Source organism: Sitodiplosis mosellana, unplaced genomic scaffold (assembly GCF_009176505.1).
Source record: "Sitodiplosis mosellana isolate CC-2019 unplaced genomic scaffold, AAFC_SMos_1.0 Smas_scaffold_6150, whole genome shotgun sequence".
Classification (NCBI taxonomy): domain Eukaryota; kingdom Metazoa; phylum Arthropoda; class Insecta; order Diptera; family Cecidomyiidae; genus Sitodiplosis; species Sitodiplosis mosellana.
In genome coordinates, this window is record NW_022601391.1 from 1,349,775 (window position 1) to 1,374,690 (window position 24,916).

Below are 24,916 nucleotides of genomic sequence, written 5' to 3' on the forward strand. Positions count from 1 at the left end.
ATTTTTTTTATGCCATAGCATATATCTGGCGGATAAGTCAAACTCTGATTCGTCATGACGTGTTTTGTGCAGTATAAATGTCGCTTATGATTTCCCTCAAATTCAGAATTACTTGTAATTGAAACAGAAAAATGGTTTGTCAAGCGAACAAAATGAATTCAAAGTTGTCTCACAATTCAAACAAACAGTAACATCAAACACAGAACGCATCAGACAGTTTAATTGCAATGAGATGACTTTTAGAAGAAAAAACTGTTGAAATAAACATCAGATGACCTATCCAAGAGACAAAATGACACAACAACAACAACAACGAACAAATCTACAAACCAAGAACATTTGAATGCACAAACAAAACTTGTTTACGTTTTAAAAGAAAATGTCAAAATTATCTTATTTATTAAAAATAATTTTTGTTTTTCATCTCTTTGGGATAACAGTAGTAACGGACGTGAGGCACGCAATCGAGCTGAGAAAAATCGACGTGACAAATTGAATAAATCGATTCAAGAGTTGGCTGGACGCGTTCGAAATGTGGCCGGCTCATCAAAGCGTATCGATAAAACAGGCATTTTGCGGTTCTCAGCACATGGTCTCCGCATCGAATATGGTAAATACTGATCTGACTATTTCCAAAATCCAAAATGCAGTGCATTTCATTTACAAGAAGTCTATAATCACATGTTGTCTATCTTTTTTTTCGGCGGTTCTTATTGCAGTTTTCAATAGCAGTGCAAACAGTCCGTGCCAGCTTAGTATTAATCATTCGAGTGCTGAATCCCTAATGAAATTGGTCAATGGATTTTTGATAGCGATAACGTGTCGTGGTAACATTGTGGTCGTAACACCGAGTATTGAACAACATTTGGGACATTGTCAGGTGAGTCAAAGATGAATCGTACAATTGTTCAAACGAAACGAACTCAGTCGAATCGCAGTCAGTGTCCTTCTTCGCCGCAAATTATTGTATGTTTGACTGGGTGAGGATGTGGCAAATGAAGTCGGGTTATAAATTTTTCATTTTTTTTATTGCTTAACCATTCTATTCCCGAGTCATCGGCATTCATTTCTCCATTCATTCTACCATTCGTATGTTTCTATCTTTGGCACGAACGCGGTTGACATTTACTCGCAAAAGTTCACCTAGATAATGGTTGATCTTTTCTTCTTCTGAGTTTCAGTTTGATTACTTCGATCATTGGTGGCGTTTAGTATGTTTGTACGCAATGGCAATCGATTCAGTTCAATCACATTTCGATTGTGTTGGAGTCAATGGAATAGTTGAAGCCGCAACCGCAAATGCAATTCTTCAATTTTCGCCGAATCGAATATACAGGGAAAAAGAAACAATGGTTCTATCTCTCACCCTGTGCTATTCACCGTAAATTTGTTTTTCATTTTTCAATTTTTATTCACTATCATCGGCTTTTATCGCCGTGCCCTACAAATATTCATTCGATTTGAAGTGTTAGATTTTGATTCGCTCTTCCCAATTGCCTGTTTAGTATTTTCTTCTTTTTCTGAACATTCAGTTGTGTTTGTGCGCACCGCTGATTAGCCACTATCTAAAAGCTATGAACGAAGCAACACACAAAAGAGACACAGAAAAAAAAACATTTCATACGCTACCAAGGTCAACACGAACGTGAAAAAAAAACACAACTCTAATATTTAACAAATTCATAAACACAAATGTAATGAGAATACGCAGTATTTTATCTCCGCAAACCGATGATGTGAATCTGTGCAGCACAGACTGTGCTGAGTAAACATTCTTCTGTATATTTTTTTTCTCTCTCGTCTCAATCCCACATTGAAATAGCGTTCATGTTATTGTTTCCAATCAGCAGTGGTTTATATTGTTTTACAATCAAAGCGAAATGACTGAAACTCTTCTGAGATTTATATATTTTTATGTTGCTGTGAAAACTCTGGAACACAAACTATCCCCCTCTGTTGAAGCGATCCCTTTTGCCGCTCTCATTTGTCGAATATTCTCCACTTGTTCATTGTCTCTCGGTGTGGATTTTATGGCGATAGATTATTTCTCGTATAATAAATACAAATAATGCAGCTGCACACGATAAGTTTGTTTGTAAATTTGCACATTGGACGTGACAATTTCTGTAAATTGCATTCTGTTTAGTTGCACTAACCATTAGAATCTCCGTACGCTTTGAAAAGAAACGAAAAAAAATGTGCATGTAAAATCTATATTTTCAATGTTCGTGTTTACAAGAAAAATTCGTGATTTCGTGCTCATTCTGAATTCGTTGCATTCTCACAATGTTTTCATTTGGAAATTGCTGTTCGGCATGACGTGCAACTTGTATTATCCATCATGTCCGGCCCTCTCCACCTGTACCACGTGCACGCTTATTTTCGATGCATTAAAACTACGCAGCAATCCATCGCATTTTGCCACAGGCTATCATCGTCAACATTTTTCAATATCGATTTCTCCACAGTATTCCAGTTATTTATGGCAACTATTTTGATTCAAACTTTATAAAACGTAAATTATTAACGGCTTCCCTATGTCATTAATTTTTAAACAATTCTTATTGTTCTGACGTCTCTTCTATTTTCAATCTAGTATTTCGATAAAATAAACACAATTTCCATACATATTAACTGAGTTATTCCTTTTCGATACAATTTTTTTTTTTTCATGAAATGATAATGAACTAATTTTTACAGACTGATTTGCTGGGCCAAAACATATTGAACTATACTCATCCGGAAGATCAGGCCTTTTTGAAACAACAATTGATACCGAAGAATTTGGAAAAGCTTTTTGACAGACAGCTGGAAGATGAGAACGGCGAACCGAGAGCTCGCACTGAAGAGGAGGAAAAGGAAATTGACCGGAAATTGAAAGATGACAAACGATACTTTTCAATAAGGTGAGGAAATGATGACCCCGATCCCGAATTTGTTCTATTCGTTGAAACAATGAAATAATTACGTGAATTTATTGCTTTTGTATAGATTGGCCAGAGCTGGTCCTCGTTCGGAGGCAACTACATACGAAACGATTTCCTTCAATGGCAGTTTTCGTCGTGCCGATGCAGCACCTCGTAGCATGCGAAGCAATAACTATCCAGCCGGTTTGCAGATGCTTCGACGACCACGGTGTGGTCGTGACGACTCAATTCCATTGCCTTCAATCGGTGGAAATGATATTGTAAGTATCGCACAAACAAAATCATCCACAATCAACCCATAATATTATGATATTGTTTTCGTTTTCGTTTGAGTGCAGATTTTGATTGCGATGGGCCACATCGTGAAACCGCCCGTTATTTACGATCGTTTATTCGAAGCCAGCAAATTTGAATACAAAACACGTCATCTCATTGATGGTCGCATCGTACAGTGTGACCAAAGAATTTCGCTTGTTGCTGGCTACATGGCGGACGAAGTATGCAATTTATCAGCGTTTACATTCATGCATCGTGACGACGTGCGATGGGTTATGGTTGCGCTAAGACAAAGTATGTATCCTCATTTCGAACGAACTTCCGTTCGTAACTAAACAAAAAAAAATTGTGTAAAAATTGAAATTCTATCATTTTTCTGTCGTTTCCACAGTGTATGACTTCAATAGTCCATATGGTGAGTCATGCTATCGCCTTATGACTCGTACGGGTAGCTTTATTTACTTGCGAACAAGAGGATACTTGGATATTGATCGTGATACGAACCAGGTGCGTTCATTTGTATGTGTGAATGCACTGGTCGATGAGGATGAGGGTAAAAAGCTGGTGAAAGAAATGAAAAAGAAATTCACCATTATGATCCAAGAGACGGAAATTACGTCAAACGAACCAGATGTGCCAGCCGTGGAGAATCCCGTTCAATTGGAACGTGCAATTATAAGTCTGATAACAAATTTACATCATAACGATGTGGTCGGATCGCCGGAAACGCAAGCCTCAATTGATGGCCACGAAAGTGATACAAATCGAAGTGTTAAGAGTCCACCCCTTGAAATTATACCACCAAAACCATCAAGTATAAAAACATCCATCGTGAATAGTATGCCCGTGGTGAATGCGACGCTGAGGCATTTCGAGCGGGACTCAATGAGCGACACAGAGGATGATAAAACCGGTGTAAAAAAGGTGACCAAAGTGGTGCGAACAACATCGGTGGTGCAACGAAATGCGAATGCAAAAGACGACACAACAGCAAACACATCGAATCGAATGAAAACGACGATAGGCATCGCCTCGTCGTCGACATCGTTGTCATTCCAACCCAATTCGACAACAAATTGTATCGCAGCAGCGCAGCCAAATCGTACCTCGACTGGATCGACTGACATTTCTCCACATAGTCTTAAAGATAACGTAACCGTAAAACAAGAGCAACCCGATTCATTCGAGGATTCGCGTGTGCCACCGTTGCCAACCAATGCTGGGTACTTCGAAATGAGCCCGTACGATTCGCAACAGTACATGGAGGACATTGCTAGTCCTTTGGAATGCAAGCCATTCGATTTCCTGGGTTTTGACCCGTTGCAAGTACAACAAGCGGATCAAAGTCGATTTTTAACACCCGAAACGGCTGCCCAATACCAATGCGTCGATTCGCTAAGATACCAACAATACGATACAGGAGATCGGGCAAGTGACCAATCAAATCAACCCACCAATGTGGGCGGCATCAAGCGAAGTTGCAGCTCAGAAAATTTAAGCACCACGAACAAAAGGCGATTCTATGATGCGTCACAAAATGGCGGTAATGTTAGCGAAGACGATGAAAAACTCCCACTGTCCATACATCAGACGTGCATTGAACATCTAACTGACCCTGGATTAGGTATAATATTTGGAACAGACCAAAAATCCAAAATCCATTCACTTTTTCGTTTTCGTGTTCGTGCATTTTTTTTAAACAATTTTTTTTTTCGATCCAAATAGGTCTAGAAGAGACGTTGCCATCAAGTTTCGACGTACTAAATGCATCGTTGATGGAAATTAACGAGACTGCGTCCGAACTTCGTGATCAAGGTACAACAAATCAGCAATTAAATGAAATACTTGTAAGAATGCCTATTTTTTTCTTATATTTTTGTTTTCTAAAAAAAATTTTGTTTTCATCGAACAAAATACAAATGATCAATTCAGATTGTGGAATTTGACATTACGAGAGATTATCATTCAGTGCTTATTTGTTTTTCTGTTGGAACAGGAAGAAGGAAAGGAGCAAAGCCAAATACTAGACAGCCTTCGGCAGAGGTATGAAATTTGTCTGCAAGCCGTACCTGAGACGATAGACGAACCACAACTTTGTAACATTGACGATTGTGATCTAATTAGACAGTCGAGATAAAAGGAACGAAAGACAGCGAAACAAACAACCACCACCACCATCGCAAGCAACAAGCAACATTGACCATATAAATCATTTAAGTCATTACGTTTCTCCTTATTCAACAAATTTCTGTGGCAGCACGACATAAATGCACCAGCATCAAATGGTGGCTGTGAAATTGACAACATACACACACACAACGCACGTCAAACGATCGATGACTGTCTATTTTGAGAACAAGACCTACAGAACGCCATCTGCATATATATACACATAAAATAATATATATAAATCAATAAACAGAAATAATACGTTTTCTCATTGTCAATATGAATTAAATGCATGTGACAGCAAAAAAAAAAAAACCAACAAAAATTAGAGAATATTTTCGGCTATATTTCGATTGTAAACTATTTTTGATAAGTTCATGGTAAACAAACGGGTAAAAATCATCAGCTTTTACTACATAAGTGGATTAAAAAAAGAAAAGAAATATATTGTGAAATGTGTCTAAATAAACAAAACAAAACAAAAAAACTATATATTCGTAAATGTGAAGAAAAACCAATTATCCAGAAATAAAATCGAAAATGTAATGAAAATCTGCTTGGACGAATTGGATGTGAATGTGTGATGTACAACGGTGTAATGTGTGTGTTTACATTGTCTCAATGCCAGACGCTCACATACACACATCGAAAAACGGTACAAAATCGCTGATTAACCAATTCAAACATTCACATTTCCATGCAAACCACAAATCCATTTTCACAAGGAAAAAAAATCGATTTGATAAAAACAAAAAGAAAATCATTTTCGAATTTCGCGCGCTGCTGAAAATTAAGAGAAAAATCACCACAAAGTGAAGAATTAATTGAAGAGAAATTATATTTTGATGTATGTTAATAAATTATTGATTATTATGGTTTTTGTTTTGTAAGCAGAGAGAAAAGGGGCACGCATGCTTTATTTTTTTTTCTTGCCATTGTCCACACATTAATGATAAATTTAGATTGTAATTGTTATTTTGATTTTGCATGCAAATGCAAATAATGTATATCTATCTGGTTTCGAAAGAACGTAGATCGAACACAGACAGACACACACACACACACACACACACATGAAATGGATGGAAAATATGTTTGACGTTGAACAAGAGGCGTACATTAAAATCACATATTATATTTCAAAGAAACTATGACTATGGTATTTTGTTATCAAAAGAGAATAGTAAAATTTTACGTTTGTTTCAGTGGATTTAATGGCATTCGATGCGACCGAATGCGGCAGAATAAGATACAGAGAGAAATGAAAGGAGAAAAAAAATTTTAATAAAAAAATACATGCCACGAAATGTCTGTTTTTCTGTCGTTGTTTCATAATTTGTTTCATTGTTTATTTTATTTTCTTGAAAATAGCAAAAAAAAAACGTTTTCATGGGATACACTCGATTCTCACCTTCATTCAATTAAATGCATTTCTTAAAAAAATTGTTTCTTCTGACGAATATCACAAGAATATATGATCAACAATGGTGCCACCCAAATAATTTACATTGTTGCATTTCATGTGCTTTTATTTTCTCTTCTTCGATTTTTGTTCCTTCGTTTGTTTGTTTGAAGTGGTGTTTTTTTTTCGTTGGGACTCAGGTCCGTGTCCAATTATCATCACATTCGACATTATTATCAAAAAAATTCTCAGTTTTCCTGTTGTTTATTCCCATGATACCGCTGAACTCTTCATTCATCCCATGTTTTTTTTCCTTCCACCAAATGGAACAAATCAATTGCACAAATCATATGATAATAATTTATGCGAAAAGGTTTCAATCAATGTTTTTTTTAAGTATGTTAAAATATATATATCAAGAAAATGCTATCGTCCGCTTTAGGCTTTTTTTCAGAGTTAAGCATTTCGGGCCCATACTGAAATACCATATTTTTGATAAATGCATTATGCACTTTACTTGCCGAAACGAAGGAGATACCTGACATTGTTCACTAACAATTGTTCATGTTTACTCACACACAAAAAAGAAATAGATATGCCTCAGCCATTTAAATCTGTAAATAGATAAATTAAACGAGAGAAGAAAAGAACAAATGATTTGGCTTCAGTTGAAAAATAAAAGAAGACGATAAAAACAAATATGATGATATTAAGAATATTCTATGTATTCGTTATCCATGTCCTTGGCTGACAGTAAATCATGCGGAAAAAAATCATGTTGTAAAAATAACCCCAAAAGTGAATTTAGCTAGTTTTCGTATATTTTATTCGACGTCAAACTTTTAATCGAAATGTGAGTGTCAGCAACATTGATTCAATTTTCAATCGACTAAATGTCACATATAATAAATAATTCACTGGTGTGGAAATAACATGCCCATTTGTATAATTGACATAAAATACATACATTGAGTTTTACATTTTGGTTGCGCTTATATTGAGTTTTAATACTCATTGCAGAAAATAACAACGATTCCTTAAAGAAAAAACGGATTTTCCAACCATATCCATTAGAAATAGAACAAAATGAAAACAATTTCAATTGCGGTTATTCATACAATATTTCTTGAATAATATCTTTGAGACTGGCTAATTAATGAACAAAAACAAAATACAATTTATTCACAAGAAATTGAAAGAAAATAAAATTAGCATGAACATGAGTTGAAAACATGATTTCAAATAAGCACTATTGTTTTCCTTTATACATGTCAATGGAACATTTCTCTCAAATTTTGAAGAAGAAAAAACCCAAACAAAACCAAATATTGGTCATCTGTTTCAAATGCCCGCAATTTCATCTACTATCAACAAACGATTCAATTAAACAAATATTTGACCAAGCTCTAAGAATGTTTTTATTGTCGAAATGAATAATTACCAGAAGAAAAAATTAGATAAAAAATAAACAACATACAAACACAACAGAAAAAAAGATACATGAAAAAGAATACCTCATAAAAATCTAGTTCAAAATAAATCAATCGCTCAGGGAATGGTAAATGGAACAAAGCGTAAATTTAGACAAGAACAATAGGTTTCTTGCTGGAATTGTGTATTGAGTTCGTAAAATGTTTTCTTTTTCTTCTTCTTAATGCCAAATAAAACAAAAGCTGAAAAATATCAAACAGACAAAACAACAACAAATTCAAAGATTTTGAATTGAATGGCTTATCACGATTTTTAGCAATCGCACCAGCTGTAAAATACGTGGAAGCGCAATAAAAAAAAAATCAAACCAAAATGGCTGCAACTCAAGTGTTTTGAAATATTTTGAACTCAATCACTTAGGTTAATTGAGCGCCAGCCAGCCAGCCAGCATAATTTGCGCATTTTCATTTTAATTGTGGCATATTTTACACCGAACGTTGTTTATGCCAATTGAACACACAACAAACAAATGAAGAAGAGACAAAACAACAACAAAATCGCAGACAAAAAAAATATATGTATTGATACAAATCTGTTCAACAAACGGACGTAGGTGAAATTTTAAATATATAAATTAATTTAAAAGGAATGAAGATGGATAATGAAAAATAAAATAAAATTCGTCTGAATAATTGTGTAATTTTTTGTACATACAAGTTGCAAGACTGCACGAATTTAATTGGGTAAGTCAATGTCGTTATAATGTCCCCTCTTCATTTGAAAACGCAATAAATTTTGTTTCAATCAAACGAAATTTCAGTTGTATTATAAAGTCATAGAAGCAAAATGAGAATTAGCTATATTATGTTTAAAAATATGCAATTGAATAACCTGTAAAACATGTGAGCGTGCAATTAAAATCGGTTGTTTGTTTTTAAATAATGTTTCAAAAAAAAAAACACAAAAAAGAGAGTAGATCATGTTTTTGCAAAGCAGTGAGGGGAAAAAATGCAACGGATTGCAAAATTTCGCTTGAAATGTTCTTTTGGCATTGCATTTTTGCCCGCATGAACGCTTGATGAGATCGAGAGGCATAAAATTAGCAAATTTTTCATTTGCAATTTCGTTATATTTTTTGTTTTCTTAGATGCATAAACGCCTTCAACACTCCAATAAATTCATTCAAACGGCAATAAATAAACAACATCAACGGCAGCAGCAAAATTCCATTGTTGTTGCGCTTCGGGAACATGATCGTATTGGCTTTCGCATTAAATTCGCACATTTGTTGGCATAGCACAGGAGTGGAGAGTTGTCGAACCGACCGAGCGTCGAGCATTTTGTTCCAAATGAACCGACTACAAAATATCAATTTTCCATCATTTTTCCTTGTTAATCACGTTCATCAAACGCCACAGCAAAACAATCGTCTGTACACATATACGATCGTACGAGAGCCTCAAATGCCTATGAATACTGCACGGAAAAAAAAATAGCATCATAATAATTTTCGTGTGTTACAAAAATAGATGGCAAATTTCAAGTTATTTCTTCTCTCCTTTTTTTGTTTTTCTTTTTTTTCTTTTTCGTTGCGATACACCGAACGAGTGAGAAAAACAACCAAATAACTTACAACTACACACAAATATTTTTGAAATGTATGTTGAGTCACAGTTACTGGTGTGTCTAACAAACTAATATCTCAGTATCTCGCGAAAAATCGCAAAATAGACAAATTTTCAAACAAGAAAATTAATTTAAATGAGAAGAGAAAAGAGGCACACCAGAAGAGAGAGGAACATCGAAGAAGATTCGGACGCGCGAATGAAAATGTGATGGTCGTCGTCGAAGCCTTGACGGAATGAACGATTAGAATATGAAAATATTAAATTGGAGCACACGCTGTGAACAGTGACGACACAAATTAAGCTATCATAATCAGACGCTTATCAAATACAGAAAATTCATTTGGAATCTCTCTGTAATCAGCGCTATTTTTTTTCATTTGATTGATAGAGTTAGTGAAAATGCTAAAAAGGACGCAACACATTTCTTTTCCAATAATGTCATCTTGTATTCTGTCTCATAAATCATCGTCAAGGGAAAACTCCACGAAGGAGGCCCGATTTCTACACAAATGAGCAATTCGCTACGTAAATCCTGAGTAAATGCATACGTGTTTTTGGACGTTTAGTGTAGATCTGTTTCTTCTTCTTCACCTTCTGTTTGCTCCATTTGTTCATTCTCTGCAACAGTTTACTACCGCTACTGTTTGTTATTTTCGTCGGCGATTTTGGATTTCACAACATATGGCAATACCTGATTTGTTGTTCAAGTACCATACTAAGTTGATAGACACACGTTGAACACACATTTTTCGCGTTTTATACAACAGACAAACAACAGTTTAGCTGTGACAGACGCACTAGCGACAGTGGGTTCGGTGTGATCACATCTCTTATTTGCTGCGATGCCAGATGATCGAAATCGTTGTGTTTGTGTGTGCTCATTGCGAAATACGATTCAATTTTCAAATTAATTTCTTTTTGTTTGCCCTGAAAAAGTTTGTGTTTTCATTGATCGATTATAAATCGGTTTTATTTGGGAAAATAATGACGATCGATCGATCTTAATGTGTTCGGTTATTGTTCCTGAATTGCGATTAGGACAGAGCGATAGCAAACATTTCAATTGGAAAAAAGTGTAAGCCGCGTGAAGTGAATCAAATATTAAAATCGCTCGAAATTGATGTGCTGAAAATTAACTGAATTGATCGTGTGTGTGTGTGTGTGTGTGTGTGTATGTGTGTGTGTGCGCCAAGGGGGAAACTACTACTACCGCGTAATTCATATTAATACAATCTAGTACAACACAAATTCTGAAAAATTCCAAAAAATTCTGCGCAATTCAAAACAATTCCAATCGATTCCGATGTTCCTTAGTCAAATTTGGTGATGATCAACTCAAAATATCGCAAATATAGGGACATTTACCATTCATTTGAATGCATATTGAAGATTTTTACTTCCAGAACATATTTGACTTGTTTTGATCTACAAGACTCAATTCTAGCTCTGTTTTCCATTTTAAAAATATTTTATGTATCATAAAGCCTTTACCTATTTTAAGTGAAATATTGAATTGGAAGTGAGACCTATGTACAATTAAAAACGCCATATCTGAAGTTATTTCGATAAGATTGAACATCTATGCGCTTAAGCATTCCTTTGAGATGCTAAATGACCCTATATTTGCAATTTTTGAAGTTGATCATCATCAAATTTGACTTAGAAACATCGGAATTGATTGGAATTGTTCTGAATTGCGCAGAATTCTTTGGAATTTATCAGAATTGGTGTTGTACTAGATTGTATTAATATGAATTATGCGGTAGTAGTAGTTTCCCCCTTGGTGTGCGCGCTTCATTGGAAAACCAACAGGCGGTACACAGAGGAATAACGACAACATTGTTGTGTCTTTGATGTGGTTCGATCCCGAGTCGTGCGGCTGTTTCATTGAATTAGAAAGAAAGAGATCGTGTATGTGTGTCGAAGAATGTCGATCATGTGTGCAAAACGTTGATTTTGAATCTGCCTATTTAATTTAGAGACGCATACGCGCATTTCTAGAGGCCAAAAACGATTCGATATTCAAAAATGCGAAACAAATCAATGCCCAGGGAAATGGAGCACGAATCAAGTGTACTGTGAGATGCTGCCCATATATCGATTGGGATGTTGATTGCACGTTGTGTTCGTTTTCATTTGAAAACTGTTTATGTTTGAAGTTTTTGTTTGAAAATCATTACAACTCAATCGGCAACTCCAACTAAACTGCGAAACGCTAAACCAAAAACAAAAAGAACACTACGACCATATTCGATGTGTTTCAAATCGTTAAAAATAATGAAGCTTGTTGTGAGGAATGATATCAAGCCAGTGCAATATATTTGATACATTCAACAGAGGAATTGAGTCCAATCGTCTCAGCAAACGGGAAAGCAAAGCTTAAAGACAACTCAAAAAGGACAATTATTATTATCGGGCGGTCATAAATTGCAGACTGAGGAAGAAAAATTGCGCGAGGTGACGACAATTTTCATACACAGAGAGTCAGTCAGAGAGGGAAAGAGAGAGAGAGAGAGAGAGAGAGAGAGAGAGAGAGAGAGAAAGAGAAGCCGACAGAATGAGTGCGATAGACCAGCACGTTCGATAGAGGAGAGAAGAAGTAGAAACAATTAAAGAAAGAGTCGAGGCCTCATGCATATGCGTTTATGTTTGATGCTGTCTCTGTCTCTCGAACAAACGAGGAAATCAACAGAAATCGTTTAGTTTTGCGTGGCATCAGGATTTTCATTGATGCGGCCGCGCGTACCGTTTGCGCCACATCACATTCACTTCAGGCACATCACCGTTCTTCTTTCGCTACAAGTTTTGCTGCCCAATCGAGAGTGTGTGTACACACTCTCGATTAATTTGTATAAAGAGCACATTTATTCGGTTTCAGCACAATGCGGATGAAATCGCAATCGCGTGTATTTTAAATTATCGTTAATTTGTTATTTGCTCGTCATTTTTTTTTTTTCATTGTAAATCTTGAATTGTCTTCTGTTAGGTTGTTTTGTTGTTTGCGAGTCTCAGCGTCGTTTTTTTTTTTGGTGTGTGAAAATGATAAAAATGTGAAAGCGTTAATGTTGTGCCAACTAGAGTAAAAAAGATAACAATTTATCAAACTCATCTGGATCCTGACGCTGGATTCGATATCATCCAATGACAATAAAATGACACAAAGTGATTTGGTCAAATAATCAAGTGACTAAGAAAAAAAATGTAAAAATACCTATTTCGTGGTGCACATCATTACTCTGTGTCGTAACCTTGATCAACACGATAAACTTTCTAAGAATACTACAGTTTCTTTTTCCTCTCTCTCATTTCGCTGTTCTGTTGGTGCGTTCAACAATTTGAGAGAAACGGTGTTAGCGAAAGAAAATTCTCGTTCGCCAAACCAAATTAATACGTGACTTGTGACCGAATTCCCACGGAATAAAAGCAGCGCATTTAGGTTCAATGCCAAAACAATAAAAAAAACGAGGTGTCGAAATAGCAACACTGTGTGTCAGGGATACACACAAAAGGGATTTCGCACGGTGAATCTCTCGCCTTTTGGCCCTTACGTTCAGTTCTGTTTTTGTTTTTGTTTTTTTCATTGATTTCACGGAGAGAAGAAAAGAAAATATTTTGGTGGCATATCGTCGAACGAAGGCGTGAATAAATTAACAAAAAGAAAGAGAAACAATCAAGAAATACGGAATAGTGAAGCGTGAACAGAAGTTTTTGAAGCGACGAGAATGACGACAAGGGGTATACGCCGAAAAAAGTCTTCGTTGTCCGAAGTGAAAATAGCTGTCATTGGAGCGCAAGGTGTCGGAAAAAGCGGTGAGTGTGCTGTGCCATGCTGTGCTGTGCTAACCTGTATTCATTTCCGAGTTCCAGCAACGTAATATTCGCACGGTCACAATCAAATCCACCATTATTGAATTTATCATTGATTCGGTTAACATAGCTCATTTGACTTCAACACAGCTCTAGAAATGAGCGCTGTGATCGTTTTTTAAATGTCCATTTGCTATGTCATTCGTGATTTTTACTTCGGATCTACCGTATTGTGTGCCACAAATGCGTAATACACAATAGAGTGTTGCGGTACATCGATCGAAACAATAATATTTCATGTTGCTTATGTCATGTCACTGTGGCACACAAATAATACCGTGCACGTGTCATCGCCAATATTCGAAATTGCCTGCAAAATGGAAAATGAAACGCAACATTCATTTCTCACATGCTTAAAAATAACAACGACTTGTCTTTTAAAGCATCGTTTAATTTCGCTTTTCTGTCTAGAATACTGGGTGCTTTGCTCGAAAAACAATTCATTTCAGTTTGTTTGCTTTCATTTGCAGCACTTTCCGTTCGATTCCTGACCAAACGATACATTGGCGAATATGATCATCAGACCGGTGAGTATATTTTTGTGTGACCGAAATGCACGAAAAAGCCCACATTTTTATAATTCAATCGCGCTAATTAAGCATTAACTAACATCGAGCGTGCCAACATCTCTTGCATCACAAATTGCTAGTGGTTTTTTTTCCTATGAATTACCACATTCATCGGAGTTTAAGAGAAGAAAAAAATCGAAACATTTATTTTGAGAATGATCGCGCGCGATCCATGTTTTACTGCAAATGACGACACATTATAGAGAAATGAAAACTCTAATCGAATTCCAATTATAACTGTCATTACGATTTGCCAGCAAATATGAAAATATTGATTGCTCGTTGCATTGGACATTTCTGGTTCTGGAACTGAAACCGTTCACCCATGAAACTTGATTTTCCGATCATTTGTTTGCAAACTGTTGGAATGCGTTATTGCAATGGAAATTGCAGGAAAATCGACGTTAAATTTGAAACGTCAGTCTTTCGATAGCACATTTGTTCGCCTCCACTGCGTGCATGCAACGCAATATGGCTGCGAAATAATTGGAGATTTGGGTCATGAACGCCAGAAAAATATGACAAGCTCATGACAACAAAGCCGCGAATCCGTTTGATGTGAGTGAATCGTTGATATCGAGTTGAGGAAATGTTTCCGAGCCAATGAATTATGCGCTTTTATCGCTGAACGTACATTACATCGTGTCATTTCATTTGCACCACAATTCCTACCACTTTTTCTTTTACATCGTGAATAGCTCGACGGAAAAAGAAGTACGCATTCATTTGCTCCACTTTTTCAAGTCGCAATCGCATCCACACTCCCATAACTTCTGGTAAATTAATTATTATTACTTGTAAAACAGTGAATATTCAAAATAAGAATACAGACATGTAGATGTTCACTTTTTCGTAATTTGATTACGGCTGCGTGTACACGAAACAAGGCTCATGAAACGACCGACCGAAGGAACGAACGAACGCGATGCGTTGATCATAGCCAACAATAAACACTTGTCTTGGGCCTGTTGGAACAGCCATTCGAACCGTTTAAAAAAACAAATTCACATTTTATATGCAATTAATTGATAATTGTTTTGCGCTGCTGTTCTGCGGTCGGATTTATTTTCGAGGGATGATTGTAGCTGCTACTGTTGCAATTTTTCCCAGAATTTTGTGCAATACAAAAATATACTCGATTTGCCACAGAGATTCAGCTCATCGCAGAAAATTCAGATTAACCTTGAAACTGAATACCCTTGTGTATTTGTACCTCTACGTGCCAATATTTTCATGTGTCGTCGGCTATGCGACAAACATCAAATTGCCTTTTTTGCATCATCGGCAAATGAATGTGCTTATGTGTGTTTTGCAGCCTACAACAGCTGTTCTTGGATTGTGGTTCGTTTCAAGGGCTACAGAGCAGAAAAAAAACCGCAGCTTTCAAGCAGCTGACGAAACCGCAATGAAATTGAACTTCAATTCAAAGATCATATTTCCATGTGTTTTGCCGCACACCATTTCCCTCCATATAACAAAATGAACCTTGTTTCCAAGTCCATAACATTCGGTTTGGCCGTTAATTATTTGAATTATTTCGCTGTTTTGGTCCAAGTTGTACGTCAGAGCTTCACGCAAAAAGCCATAAGTTAGATGTTTTATCGCTTTCATCGATTGCAGACGTTTTATTTTCTTTGCCAGTTATTTTTCATGTTGGCCATTTGTTTCATTTACGATATAGAAAATCGATACAAGCACGAGGCGATGGTGGACAGTGAACCGGTACTGTTTGAAATTTTGGATACATGCCCAAAGGTAAGAGAAGAAGATACTCATTTTATATATAATTTTTTGTTGCCATTTTTCGTTCTCTTTTACTCGAGTTGATCTGGGTGGGGTTTTTTTTTCTGCGTAAAATCATAAACTATCAAATCAGCGTTACTATTGCGTCATTCGGTGGTGTGGCAGCGTTGAGATTTAAAGCATCTTTTTGGTATATATGTTTTACAGATGGAGGGCAACGAGATCACGAACACAGCACTTGACGCAATCCAATGGGCTGATGGAATCTTATTAGTGTATTCGATTACTGATCGACAGTCGTTCAACTACATTAAGCGGGCGAAAATAGAAATTCAGTCTGACATTCCGGTTTTCTTGGCTGCTAACAAAGTCGACATGATTCACCTTCGACAGGTCAGCGCAGACGAAGGCGATATTCTCGCCAAAGATTTCGATTGTAAATTCAGCGAACTGTCGGCAGCCGAAAATATTTTTCAAGTTGCAGATGTCTTTCATGAACTATGCCGTGACGTGCTTAACGCAAGACGAAAATCTAAACAAAGCCTACTGGACCGTATGCTGGGTGGCACACGTGTTTATGCGCGTGGCAAAAGTGATAGTGCATTGCCGAAAGATTAATGCCCGCTTTTTAGTTTCTATTCATTTATATTATATATTTGGGATCACTTCGATACATGGGAACTGTACAACTGGGAATGCTCGAGCGCTCAGAAGAAAAAAAAAACTACCTAGACCGATTGACCAACCAACCACACATTTAGAGACCAATTTCAAATTTGACTTTATTCTATCTCTGATTTCATTGGATGGACACGGAAAACGGATCTAGCGAATTGAATTGTCGGTTATTTATGTTTATAAATATATATATATATATATATATATATAAATCAACTAAACATCGATTGGACTATTTATGAGAGATTGCTTATAACGTTATTTCTTTCATTTTATTGTAAATAGATTAGACTAGCGAATGGAAAAATAAATTTTGAGCTTATTCGAGAGAAAGAAAGAGAGAAAACAAAACACACTTTGAATCTCACCGTATTTTTTTTTTTTTTTTTTTTCAAAATAAATATAACGAAATACAAAAACGAAACATATTGACATTGTTTTTGGAAATTTTGATACGCATTTCCCGATATTCAACTCATTTCATATCAACCGCGTAAAATGTCATATACAAATTAAGTTTGATTAAGTAGCAATAAAGCTTTTTCACACTGTGCAAGGCCACCATTTTTTAGTCGCAAAGTCTCCACTTCAATATGAACTTCGTACTTAGCTTGAGTATGTGTAGTCAAGCGGTTAAGTGCTTACAGTGAGTCAATTCACAATGATGAAAGCCAATTGAAAGCTCATAAGTTTAGTAAATGGAGCCGGATTTGTATTCAAAGTGCATACGCACATGTGATTGTCGTCCACCGATTTATAGAATTTCGATAAAGAGCAATTCAATTAACGACTGAATGAAAATGAGTTAAATTTAAAATCTTCAGGGGAGAAAAGAAATGCAAAATGGAAGAGTTCTGATGCAAAACTAACGTTGATTAAATTGGCAGCGGTTTATTTTTGGAATCTTTGCGGTTTCTGCGGTTTTTCTGATCATTTTTAGCTAAAAAAAATGAGCTGTTTGTTAAAAAAAAATTCAGCTAAAAAAATTAGCTGTGTAGTAGCTCAAATCAGCTTCAGCTCAATTCTCACTATTGAAGAGCATACGAATAATATCATATCGGTGGTTTGACAAATCATACTTTTTTGCTATTGAAATTCCCAGATTCGGCCGGCATTTCATATTAATGACACAGCTTAATAATTGGCAGGTTTCAAATAAATCAGTTCCACCAAAATCATTTCTGGTCTTTTTTTCGGAGAAGATCACTGTGTGTATACAATTTATTGGTGCGATACACAAATCTATGGATCATTTTCCTTTCGATCGGTTGGTTTTTTCCCTCAGAACACGCCCAATTCTTCAAAAAAAAAACTTTATCATGATAAATGGTCATTTAAAATAGAGTAGCCTGAATCTTGACGCGAATGGTACGTGTTTATTGCGAATTTCCTTATGATTCCGGCACAACAGTGTATGCAATATAGATCTGGGTAATTCTCTCTAAACTATGCGAAATCAAATGTTGAGCAATTATAAATTCATAAAAACAGGTGCAGTGCGATTTGTGTTAGAAATAACTGTGCCATTTTGATCGATATTAATCGAATGGCCGATTTTTTATTCATGAAATGAAAATGAATTCAATGCTGTAATGAAAACAGAATACAACGAAAAGAAAAAATTTAAAAAAATCTGCATAGACAATCGGGATTAGAATATTCATCGTTCTGAATTTGTGTATAATGGAATGAGAGTCGCACTGTCAAAAGTCTAGCAGTAGCCCTGAGTGAAATTTTTCATGTAAACGCACAACTGTTGTAACAATGAAAAATTTCAACGATTTGCTTTCGCAGGCTAAAACAAAAACTGACCGCCAAAAGTTGAAAGTAGAGAAAAACAAAGATCATTGTTTTTCATGCGCGCACGCGCGCACGCGCGCACGCCGCGTAACAATAGTGGCATTTCAAATTGGTCCAGATGTGTAACGTAAAATTTACATATCAATTTTAATTATTTTGCTATAATCACTTTAAATGAACAATTTTCTTGGAAAATTTATGCGCAAATTTAATTGAGCACGAAACTGAATTTAATTGATCGAGTGTTATCTGAGCTGAAAGCGTTGATTCACTTCATTAGTTTATCTCCAGGCGCTGTTTCTATCTCGTTTTTGCGCTCGCGCCCCAATCGGCGTCGAAGTTCAAATCACTTAAAATGAGCCAATTGCTTTTCTTTTGTTCTCTTTGTTTTTGCTAAATAAATTACAACTTTGATAAAAGGCGATAAATGAGAAGCTTCTTTAAACATCGAGCGCATATTAGCATTCTACCAACCAGGTGATGAATGTATCGCACGCAAATTCGATGGAATTTACAATTTATGATCGAGTTACTCTATCCATTTCGTGCATGTGACTATCAAACAGGTCGCCGATTCTATGTGATCTTGAATGCTGGTCGCATGGCATTATCAAATCATATCTATCCCGTCTATTGGTGGTGATGACGGCGACGACAGCAGCATGCCTAACAGCTGCAGTTCACGTTTTTCTTTTTCTAGCACGTAACACTATTCCTATCAGTCTAATAAATTATTTATGTACAATTCTATTTTCTGTATTTCAACAGCATGGCGTGAATTAATTGAGAGTAAAATAAAGCAGAAAAAAAAATTGCATCTTAAAATAATAGTTCATTTTTTGTCGATCTGAATAAATTCCAATTAAAATTTTCTCTCGCGCCAATTTATGCGTTTCATTGTCATCGCAAGCATGGTGGCCATTGCAAAATGGCAATTATATATTTTGGAATAAATGCTCGGCACGCATACATCTAAATTGTTTTTAATCCCATTTCTGGCTAGTTGTGTCAGCCGCCAGGAATAGAATGGAACCAATCAAATTCCAATTTAGAAAATGAATCAGATTCCAAAGTTGCATTGAACGATAATGCGATTCGACTTAACGGACAGTGAAAAGCAATATAAAATTATCGGAACTATTCAACTGAAAACCGCCGACTAAAAATAACGAGAAGAAAACAACAACAATAACAGCACAAACATGTGATAGTGTGCTGTAAATTGCTGCGAAAATAGTCTCGTGAACGAAAAAAAAAATCTCGTCAAAACGAACGATTTCATTTTAATTATTATTCACACACACACACACACACACACACCGGTCACATATCGCTAATTATTAGCAACAGATGAACGTTCCGAACAGATGGAATAGTGACGGTGTGACAAAGACAAATAACGCTTAATTAGCTCAGCTTATAATGATTAACATTAATAATAGATGAATGGGAAATTGAATAAAAAAGATTGTTGCATTTGCAATGATCCAGATGTTGACTTTCGCGCCTTTGATTCTTTCTATGCGTTGTTGGCGCGCATAACAACAGTGTTTGCTGCTCGATTTGTGTGTGTGTGTGTGTGTGTGTTTTTTTTTCTGTACTGCATTCGAAAACAATCATAAGCCTTCGAATTCGATCATTCCCGCTTTTTGTTCGCTTTATTTTATCACCGCCGAGTTTGTATTCCTGTTGTACTCCACTTTTATTTTAACATTCATCACTATCCAGTTATGTGCCAATCTCAACGCTTAATTATATAATTTAGCACAAAAATGTAGTAACAACGACAAAATTGCCGCCACCGCCACCGTCGTCAAATGTGAAAATGCAAATTGAATGAAAAGCGATTATGAAGAAGGCAACGCTTTTTTTTTCTACCGCTACTGTAACTACTGCTGTTGCTGCTGCTACCGCCGCCGCAATCACAACTAAACCGAATGTAATTTGTGTGTAACAGGTGAGGCCGGGTTTTTGTTTTATTTTTAATTTTCAATTCCAAGTCTGTCAATTTATGGTGAATTAAATTTTTAATTATTCATATTTGTTATGTTGATTCGTTTTTTCTTTCAATCATTCTTATGAACATTTCAATCGCTCGAAATCGCCAAGAATGCATTTCACGCTGGAAGGTGCCGATATTTGGTTTTTTTTTTTCTTCTTCTCTCTCTTTCTTCAATTTTTTTTTCTTCCCATTTTGTATCATTTCAGTTGTATTCCGCATTATTGGCGGCCGAGTGTGCGTGCGATTCAACATGAACAACATTGCGAGAGAGAAAAAAAAAATTGCGGAAAATCATTTGGTTTCAGTGGTATAGGATACATTGTAGATACGAATTTATAGAACAATGTGAGAATTTTGATTGGCAACGTACCAATCGACGGTCTGCGTCATTATTCTACTCGATTTAGAATTCGAAGAAATAAAAAAGAAAACGGCAATCAAATATTCCAATTGATTTGCGTAAATAGAGCAATTTGTTATCTTACTTCAATTGTTAGCCAGGCCAATTAAGTGCCTGTTATATGGGCCATAAATCGCATTCAATTTCATTTGATTAATTTTGAGTTATATGATCGTGTCTGGGCGAGAAGTTATGGCTGCAATTTTAAATTCAAATGACCGGTAGATAGTACAGGTGTCGTGAAATGAAATGAAATCATAACGAAAATAGAAACCGCATTGTAATCGATCATTTTTCCAATGAGATTCATTCGGGTGTTGTTTCTCTACATCTATATCTCCCTCTCTATCGCTATCTCTTTTTTTCTGCAATCATCCTATTACATCGTGACCCATGCTATGCAAGGAGATGTGCATAAATTTACAATAAATATTTCAACTGCTGACTAGCTAACTGATTTATTTACCGGACTTCTGTTTGAAACATTTGAATTCAAATCGTTCATTCATTCGTCGGCTGAACATAAAATGGCCAACAAAGAGCCCATTCTTCTTTTTTTTTTATTCTCTCTGTTACCCTCTTTCTCCTTCTCTCTCCCTGTGTGTATATGTGCGTTTGATTTCCAATTGTAGTCTGCAGGTGGAATGTACCAAACGATGTCAAATGACAATTCAAACTAAATAAATTAACTAACGCGAATACTTACATTTACGCACAAGGATAACAGGTTCGCCACAAATCAACTGCTCTATCTTCATTTGTGTGAGATTAGATAAAGAAATAAAACACGATCACTTTTTTGTTCATTCGTTTGGTTTTGTATTGCTTTGACAATAAATCGTGCGACTTATTACATAAGTGAATTTCCCGCGTAAGTAAAAATGACCAAAAATAAATGTCGTCGTCATCACGAAGCATTAATATGGGCATAAACTGTCGACATAACGCACTTAAGTGAATTAATCATCATCAGAACATTCACATGTTCTGGTTTAAAAGTTTATGCGTGACACGTTTCTATTGTTCCGACACCTTTCTGAAAAGTCATTCAGATACAATATTGAAAACGACGTTGTCATGGACGAAATGCGAACACTTTTTAGTTTTTTTTTTTTTCATAAAAAAAGTGAAAAAGGAAAATTAAACTATTTAAAGCTTGTTTCAATGTGGAACGCATGAAAAATCGAGATTGACAGAGATATGCCAACGAATTATAGGGCTTAAATTCCCATATCGTTTCATATGGACAAGTCATTAATGAGAAAGAAAACATCGGTCACGATCAGCAATCGTGTGTTTAATTGTTCACAAAGATGATCGCCAAATCACAGCTGAAATAACATCGATGACGACGGCAACAACAACAATAGCGAACAACGTTTAAAACAGATCAGTGTGCTGCAACGTGATAACGATCGAATACAAACAGACCTGAGCTATGCTGTTCACTATGTGAAACTGGATAATGAATTCACTTGCAACCGATTGAAATGCTAATATTAATTGATTATCGCATTTTTCATTTTTATTTAGACTGTTTCAAGGTTTTGATCGTATAAACGGGAACATGAATTTGAAAACCCTTCGCATGCGATGATGATGCATCTGAATGCACGAATTTTGTTCTATTTTCTTTATCTCTCTCCACATAATTAATTCAATAAAATTCAATTTAAATTTCAGTCTTTGTTTTTCGGATACGCAGCTGCGTGCAAAATGTCTGGTGCAAAAAGGCGGTGTCGTGTCGAACGCAGAAATTTAACGAGAAACATCCATCGTAAGGTTATCAATTCGTCGTAGTCGTCATCTTCTCCGTTCAGTACATAATTGAACGATCGCAATTAAAAGCAGCAACAACAACAGCACTGTGAAAAAGAATGAACGATAAAGTAGCGTGCACTCGCGTAACGCCATCAAATCAAAATTTTAGCCATGAGCTTGAAACATAACACCGTCTTTTTTTTAAATGTTCATGCGTTGTATAAAGCAGAGCTGTGAATGTTATATTTACGTAAGAACTTTACCTTGTGGCCGATGGTTATAATTGCGTGTATGTTCGCTTGCCCGCTTGCGCTACATTGTGCACATAGTGTAAGTAAGTGCTATTTTGTGTATGTTAAATTAAATTTTTTTTCTCTATCGCTCTCTCCGTTTCATTGCCATTTTTGTATTTGTCTAAGTTTTTGGAAGGCTTTCGATTGACTCCATCCAGGTCCAGATGTTTCTTCCTTTTTTTTCTGGCGATTGATTACCTATAAATATTTGTCCATCAAGCCAATACCAATGGCTTGTTCTCGAAAAAAGTCCTCCATAAATTATTTGAGTGGTCATTCGTATCAAGTGTACCATAGAATTAGAATTTACGTAAATAAATAAAAGATATAGAGAGGAAAAAAAGCAAGCATATCCCATGTTTAAATGTGTCCTTAAAATGGTGTTCTCTTCCGATAAATAGGAAACAAAACGCGTTGAATTCGCTATTCAATCGTTTCAGCAATTTGCATATTATGTGAAGTACGCGCGGTCAGCAAAAAGACGAAAATAAAAACAGCAGAAATAAATATGGCATTTACGTCTGTGTGTTTTTTTTTCTATTTCCAAGCCAAAATCCGGCCCGGCGGATTGAGTTTCAATTTCATGATTTCCCATTCCCACTGTCGATAGCGCGACGAGCGCTCGATCACGCGTATCTTTGTGCCAGTTATTTGTCATTAAAAATTAAATTACATGCACAATAATAAGTTAATGACAACAATTAATACGACAAAAAAAAGCCAATTCGTGATTTATTTATGATTCCTACCTATATCGTATTTTGAGCTCATTGAACAATATTGACAAGAAACTTGGATTATATCCAACCGCATTGCAAAAATCAACGCTATTCCAATGATCATAACAGCAATTATAGTTTCAGAACCACTGATTTTAGGTAATTATATCGGCAAATCTGCGTTCAAACGTTGACTTTTCGTCGGACGTCAGACAACGAGTAAGATAAGAATTGAGCTCGTAAAATGGAAAGGGTTCAAGACAAAATTGCCGATTCTATGAATATGGGCATTCTATCCCTGCGCTTTCTAATTACAACCATCATGATCAGTTCAAAGGAGCATGTCAATAGTTCGTGCATAAATCCATGCATGTTACGACCTAAATTGCCTAGCGGCTCATGTTTTACAACCATATGATACTGCCATTTGTGGATTGTAAATCAATAAAAAACGCATTTTTCTGTGATATTTACGGAATTTAAATACAAATCATCCTTATGAATTTCGTTTCCTTTTTCTGAATTTGATTGATTTTTTATGGGTCCAGTTTTATGGCGATTGTAATCGAAATGTTCAGTTTTTCTGCGTAAATTGGCTCGAAATGATTACGATCTATTTGAAATGGTGATGCTTCAAGCAATAATTCAAATACCGATTAAAATACCAGAGCCAGCCATTTTACATAAAATCCGAGTGACGCTAGAATAATGGCCGATTCGTATCCATTGCACAGCACGTTTCCATGTTTATCTCATTCCACACATCATTTTGTCCATTCTTTGCATAGTGCTTTTTGTTCTCTTCCACTTTCAATTCGTTGATCAATAGAGAATACATTAATGGTGACTACGTGCCGCCAGCACATCATCATCGTATGTGCTAATTTCATTTAATGTTACAACGAAACATAAAAACAAAATAAAAAGAGCGAGAGAAGAAGACGGCATCCCACTTGGCGACTGAAGTGAACAAGTGATCACCATGACAGTTGTATTTAAACAATTGCGATAAGGTTGTGTGCTTGAGAAAAATGCGAATAGGATGTTGTCATGTTTGTTATAAGTGTTGTGTTTGATGGCCTGACATAGCTTGTCACATAATAAAACAATTTAAACAGCATTCTTGTCACTCTTGTTATTTTATTTTATGCGTGTACATTCTAACTGGGCTACAGCGTTCTGACACTTTGAATATAATGCAGTCTCTCTCTCTCTCTCTCTCTCTCTCTCTCTCTCTCTCTCTCTCTCTCT

General features: G+C 35.9%; 3 protein-coding genes across 20 annotated transcripts in view; 2 read left to right on the plus strand and 1 right to left on the minus strand.

Moving 5' to 3' along the window:
- LOC129574024 (circadian locomoter output cycles protein kaput-like) overlaps positions 1-6,679 on the plus strand; it is a 61,763-nt gene extending 55,084 nt beyond the window's left edge. For 7 of the 17 annotated variants that reach the window (XM_055455309.1, XM_055455307.1, XM_055455305.1 and 4 more), the window contains 8 exons: positions 441-610; positions 720-880; positions 2,701-2,906; positions 2,992-3,187; positions 3,266-3,497; positions 3,595-4,827; positions 4,929-5,050; positions 5,200-6,679. In XM_055455309.1, coding sequence (XP_055311284.1) covers positions 441-610; positions 720-880; positions 2,701-2,906; positions 2,992-3,187; positions 3,266-3,497; positions 3,595-4,827; positions 4,929-5,050; positions 5,200-5,340 — 2,461 coding nt within the window. In that variant the 3' untranslated portion in view covers positions 5,341-6,679. The remainder of the gene's footprint in view (positions 1-440; positions 611-719; positions 881-2,700; positions 2,907-2,991; positions 3,188-3,265; positions 3,498-3,594; positions 4,828-4,928; positions 5,051-5,199) is intronic. The other 10 variants (XM_055455315.1, XM_055455316.1, XM_055455322.1 and 7 more) reach the window with 3 other exon arrangements.
- Positions 1-24,916, minus strand: part of LOC129574036 (maternal protein exuperantia) — a 249,156-nt gene that overhangs the window by 58,285 nt on the left and 165,955 nt on the right. The gene's annotated exons all lie outside the window — the stretch shown is intronic.
- LOC129574039 (ras-related and estrogen-regulated growth inhibitor) lies at positions 10,459-16,902 on the plus strand. Of its 2 annotated transcripts, XM_055455347.1 has the most exons (5): positions 10,461-10,908; positions 12,820-13,643; positions 14,171-14,227; positions 15,951-16,024; positions 16,220-16,902. In XM_055455347.1, the coding sequence occupies exons 2-5, from the start codon at positions 13,556-13,558 to the stop codon at positions 16,628-16,630; spliced, it is 630 nt and encodes a 209-aa protein (XP_055311322.1). In that variant the 5' UTR covers positions 10,461-10,908; positions 12,820-13,555; the 3' UTR covers positions 16,631-16,902. The 2 variants fall into 2 exon arrangements, with proteins under 2 accessions (XP_055311323.1, XP_055311322.1); XM_055455348.1 differs by lacking the exon at positions 12,820-13,643 and having other exon boundaries at positions 10,459-10,908.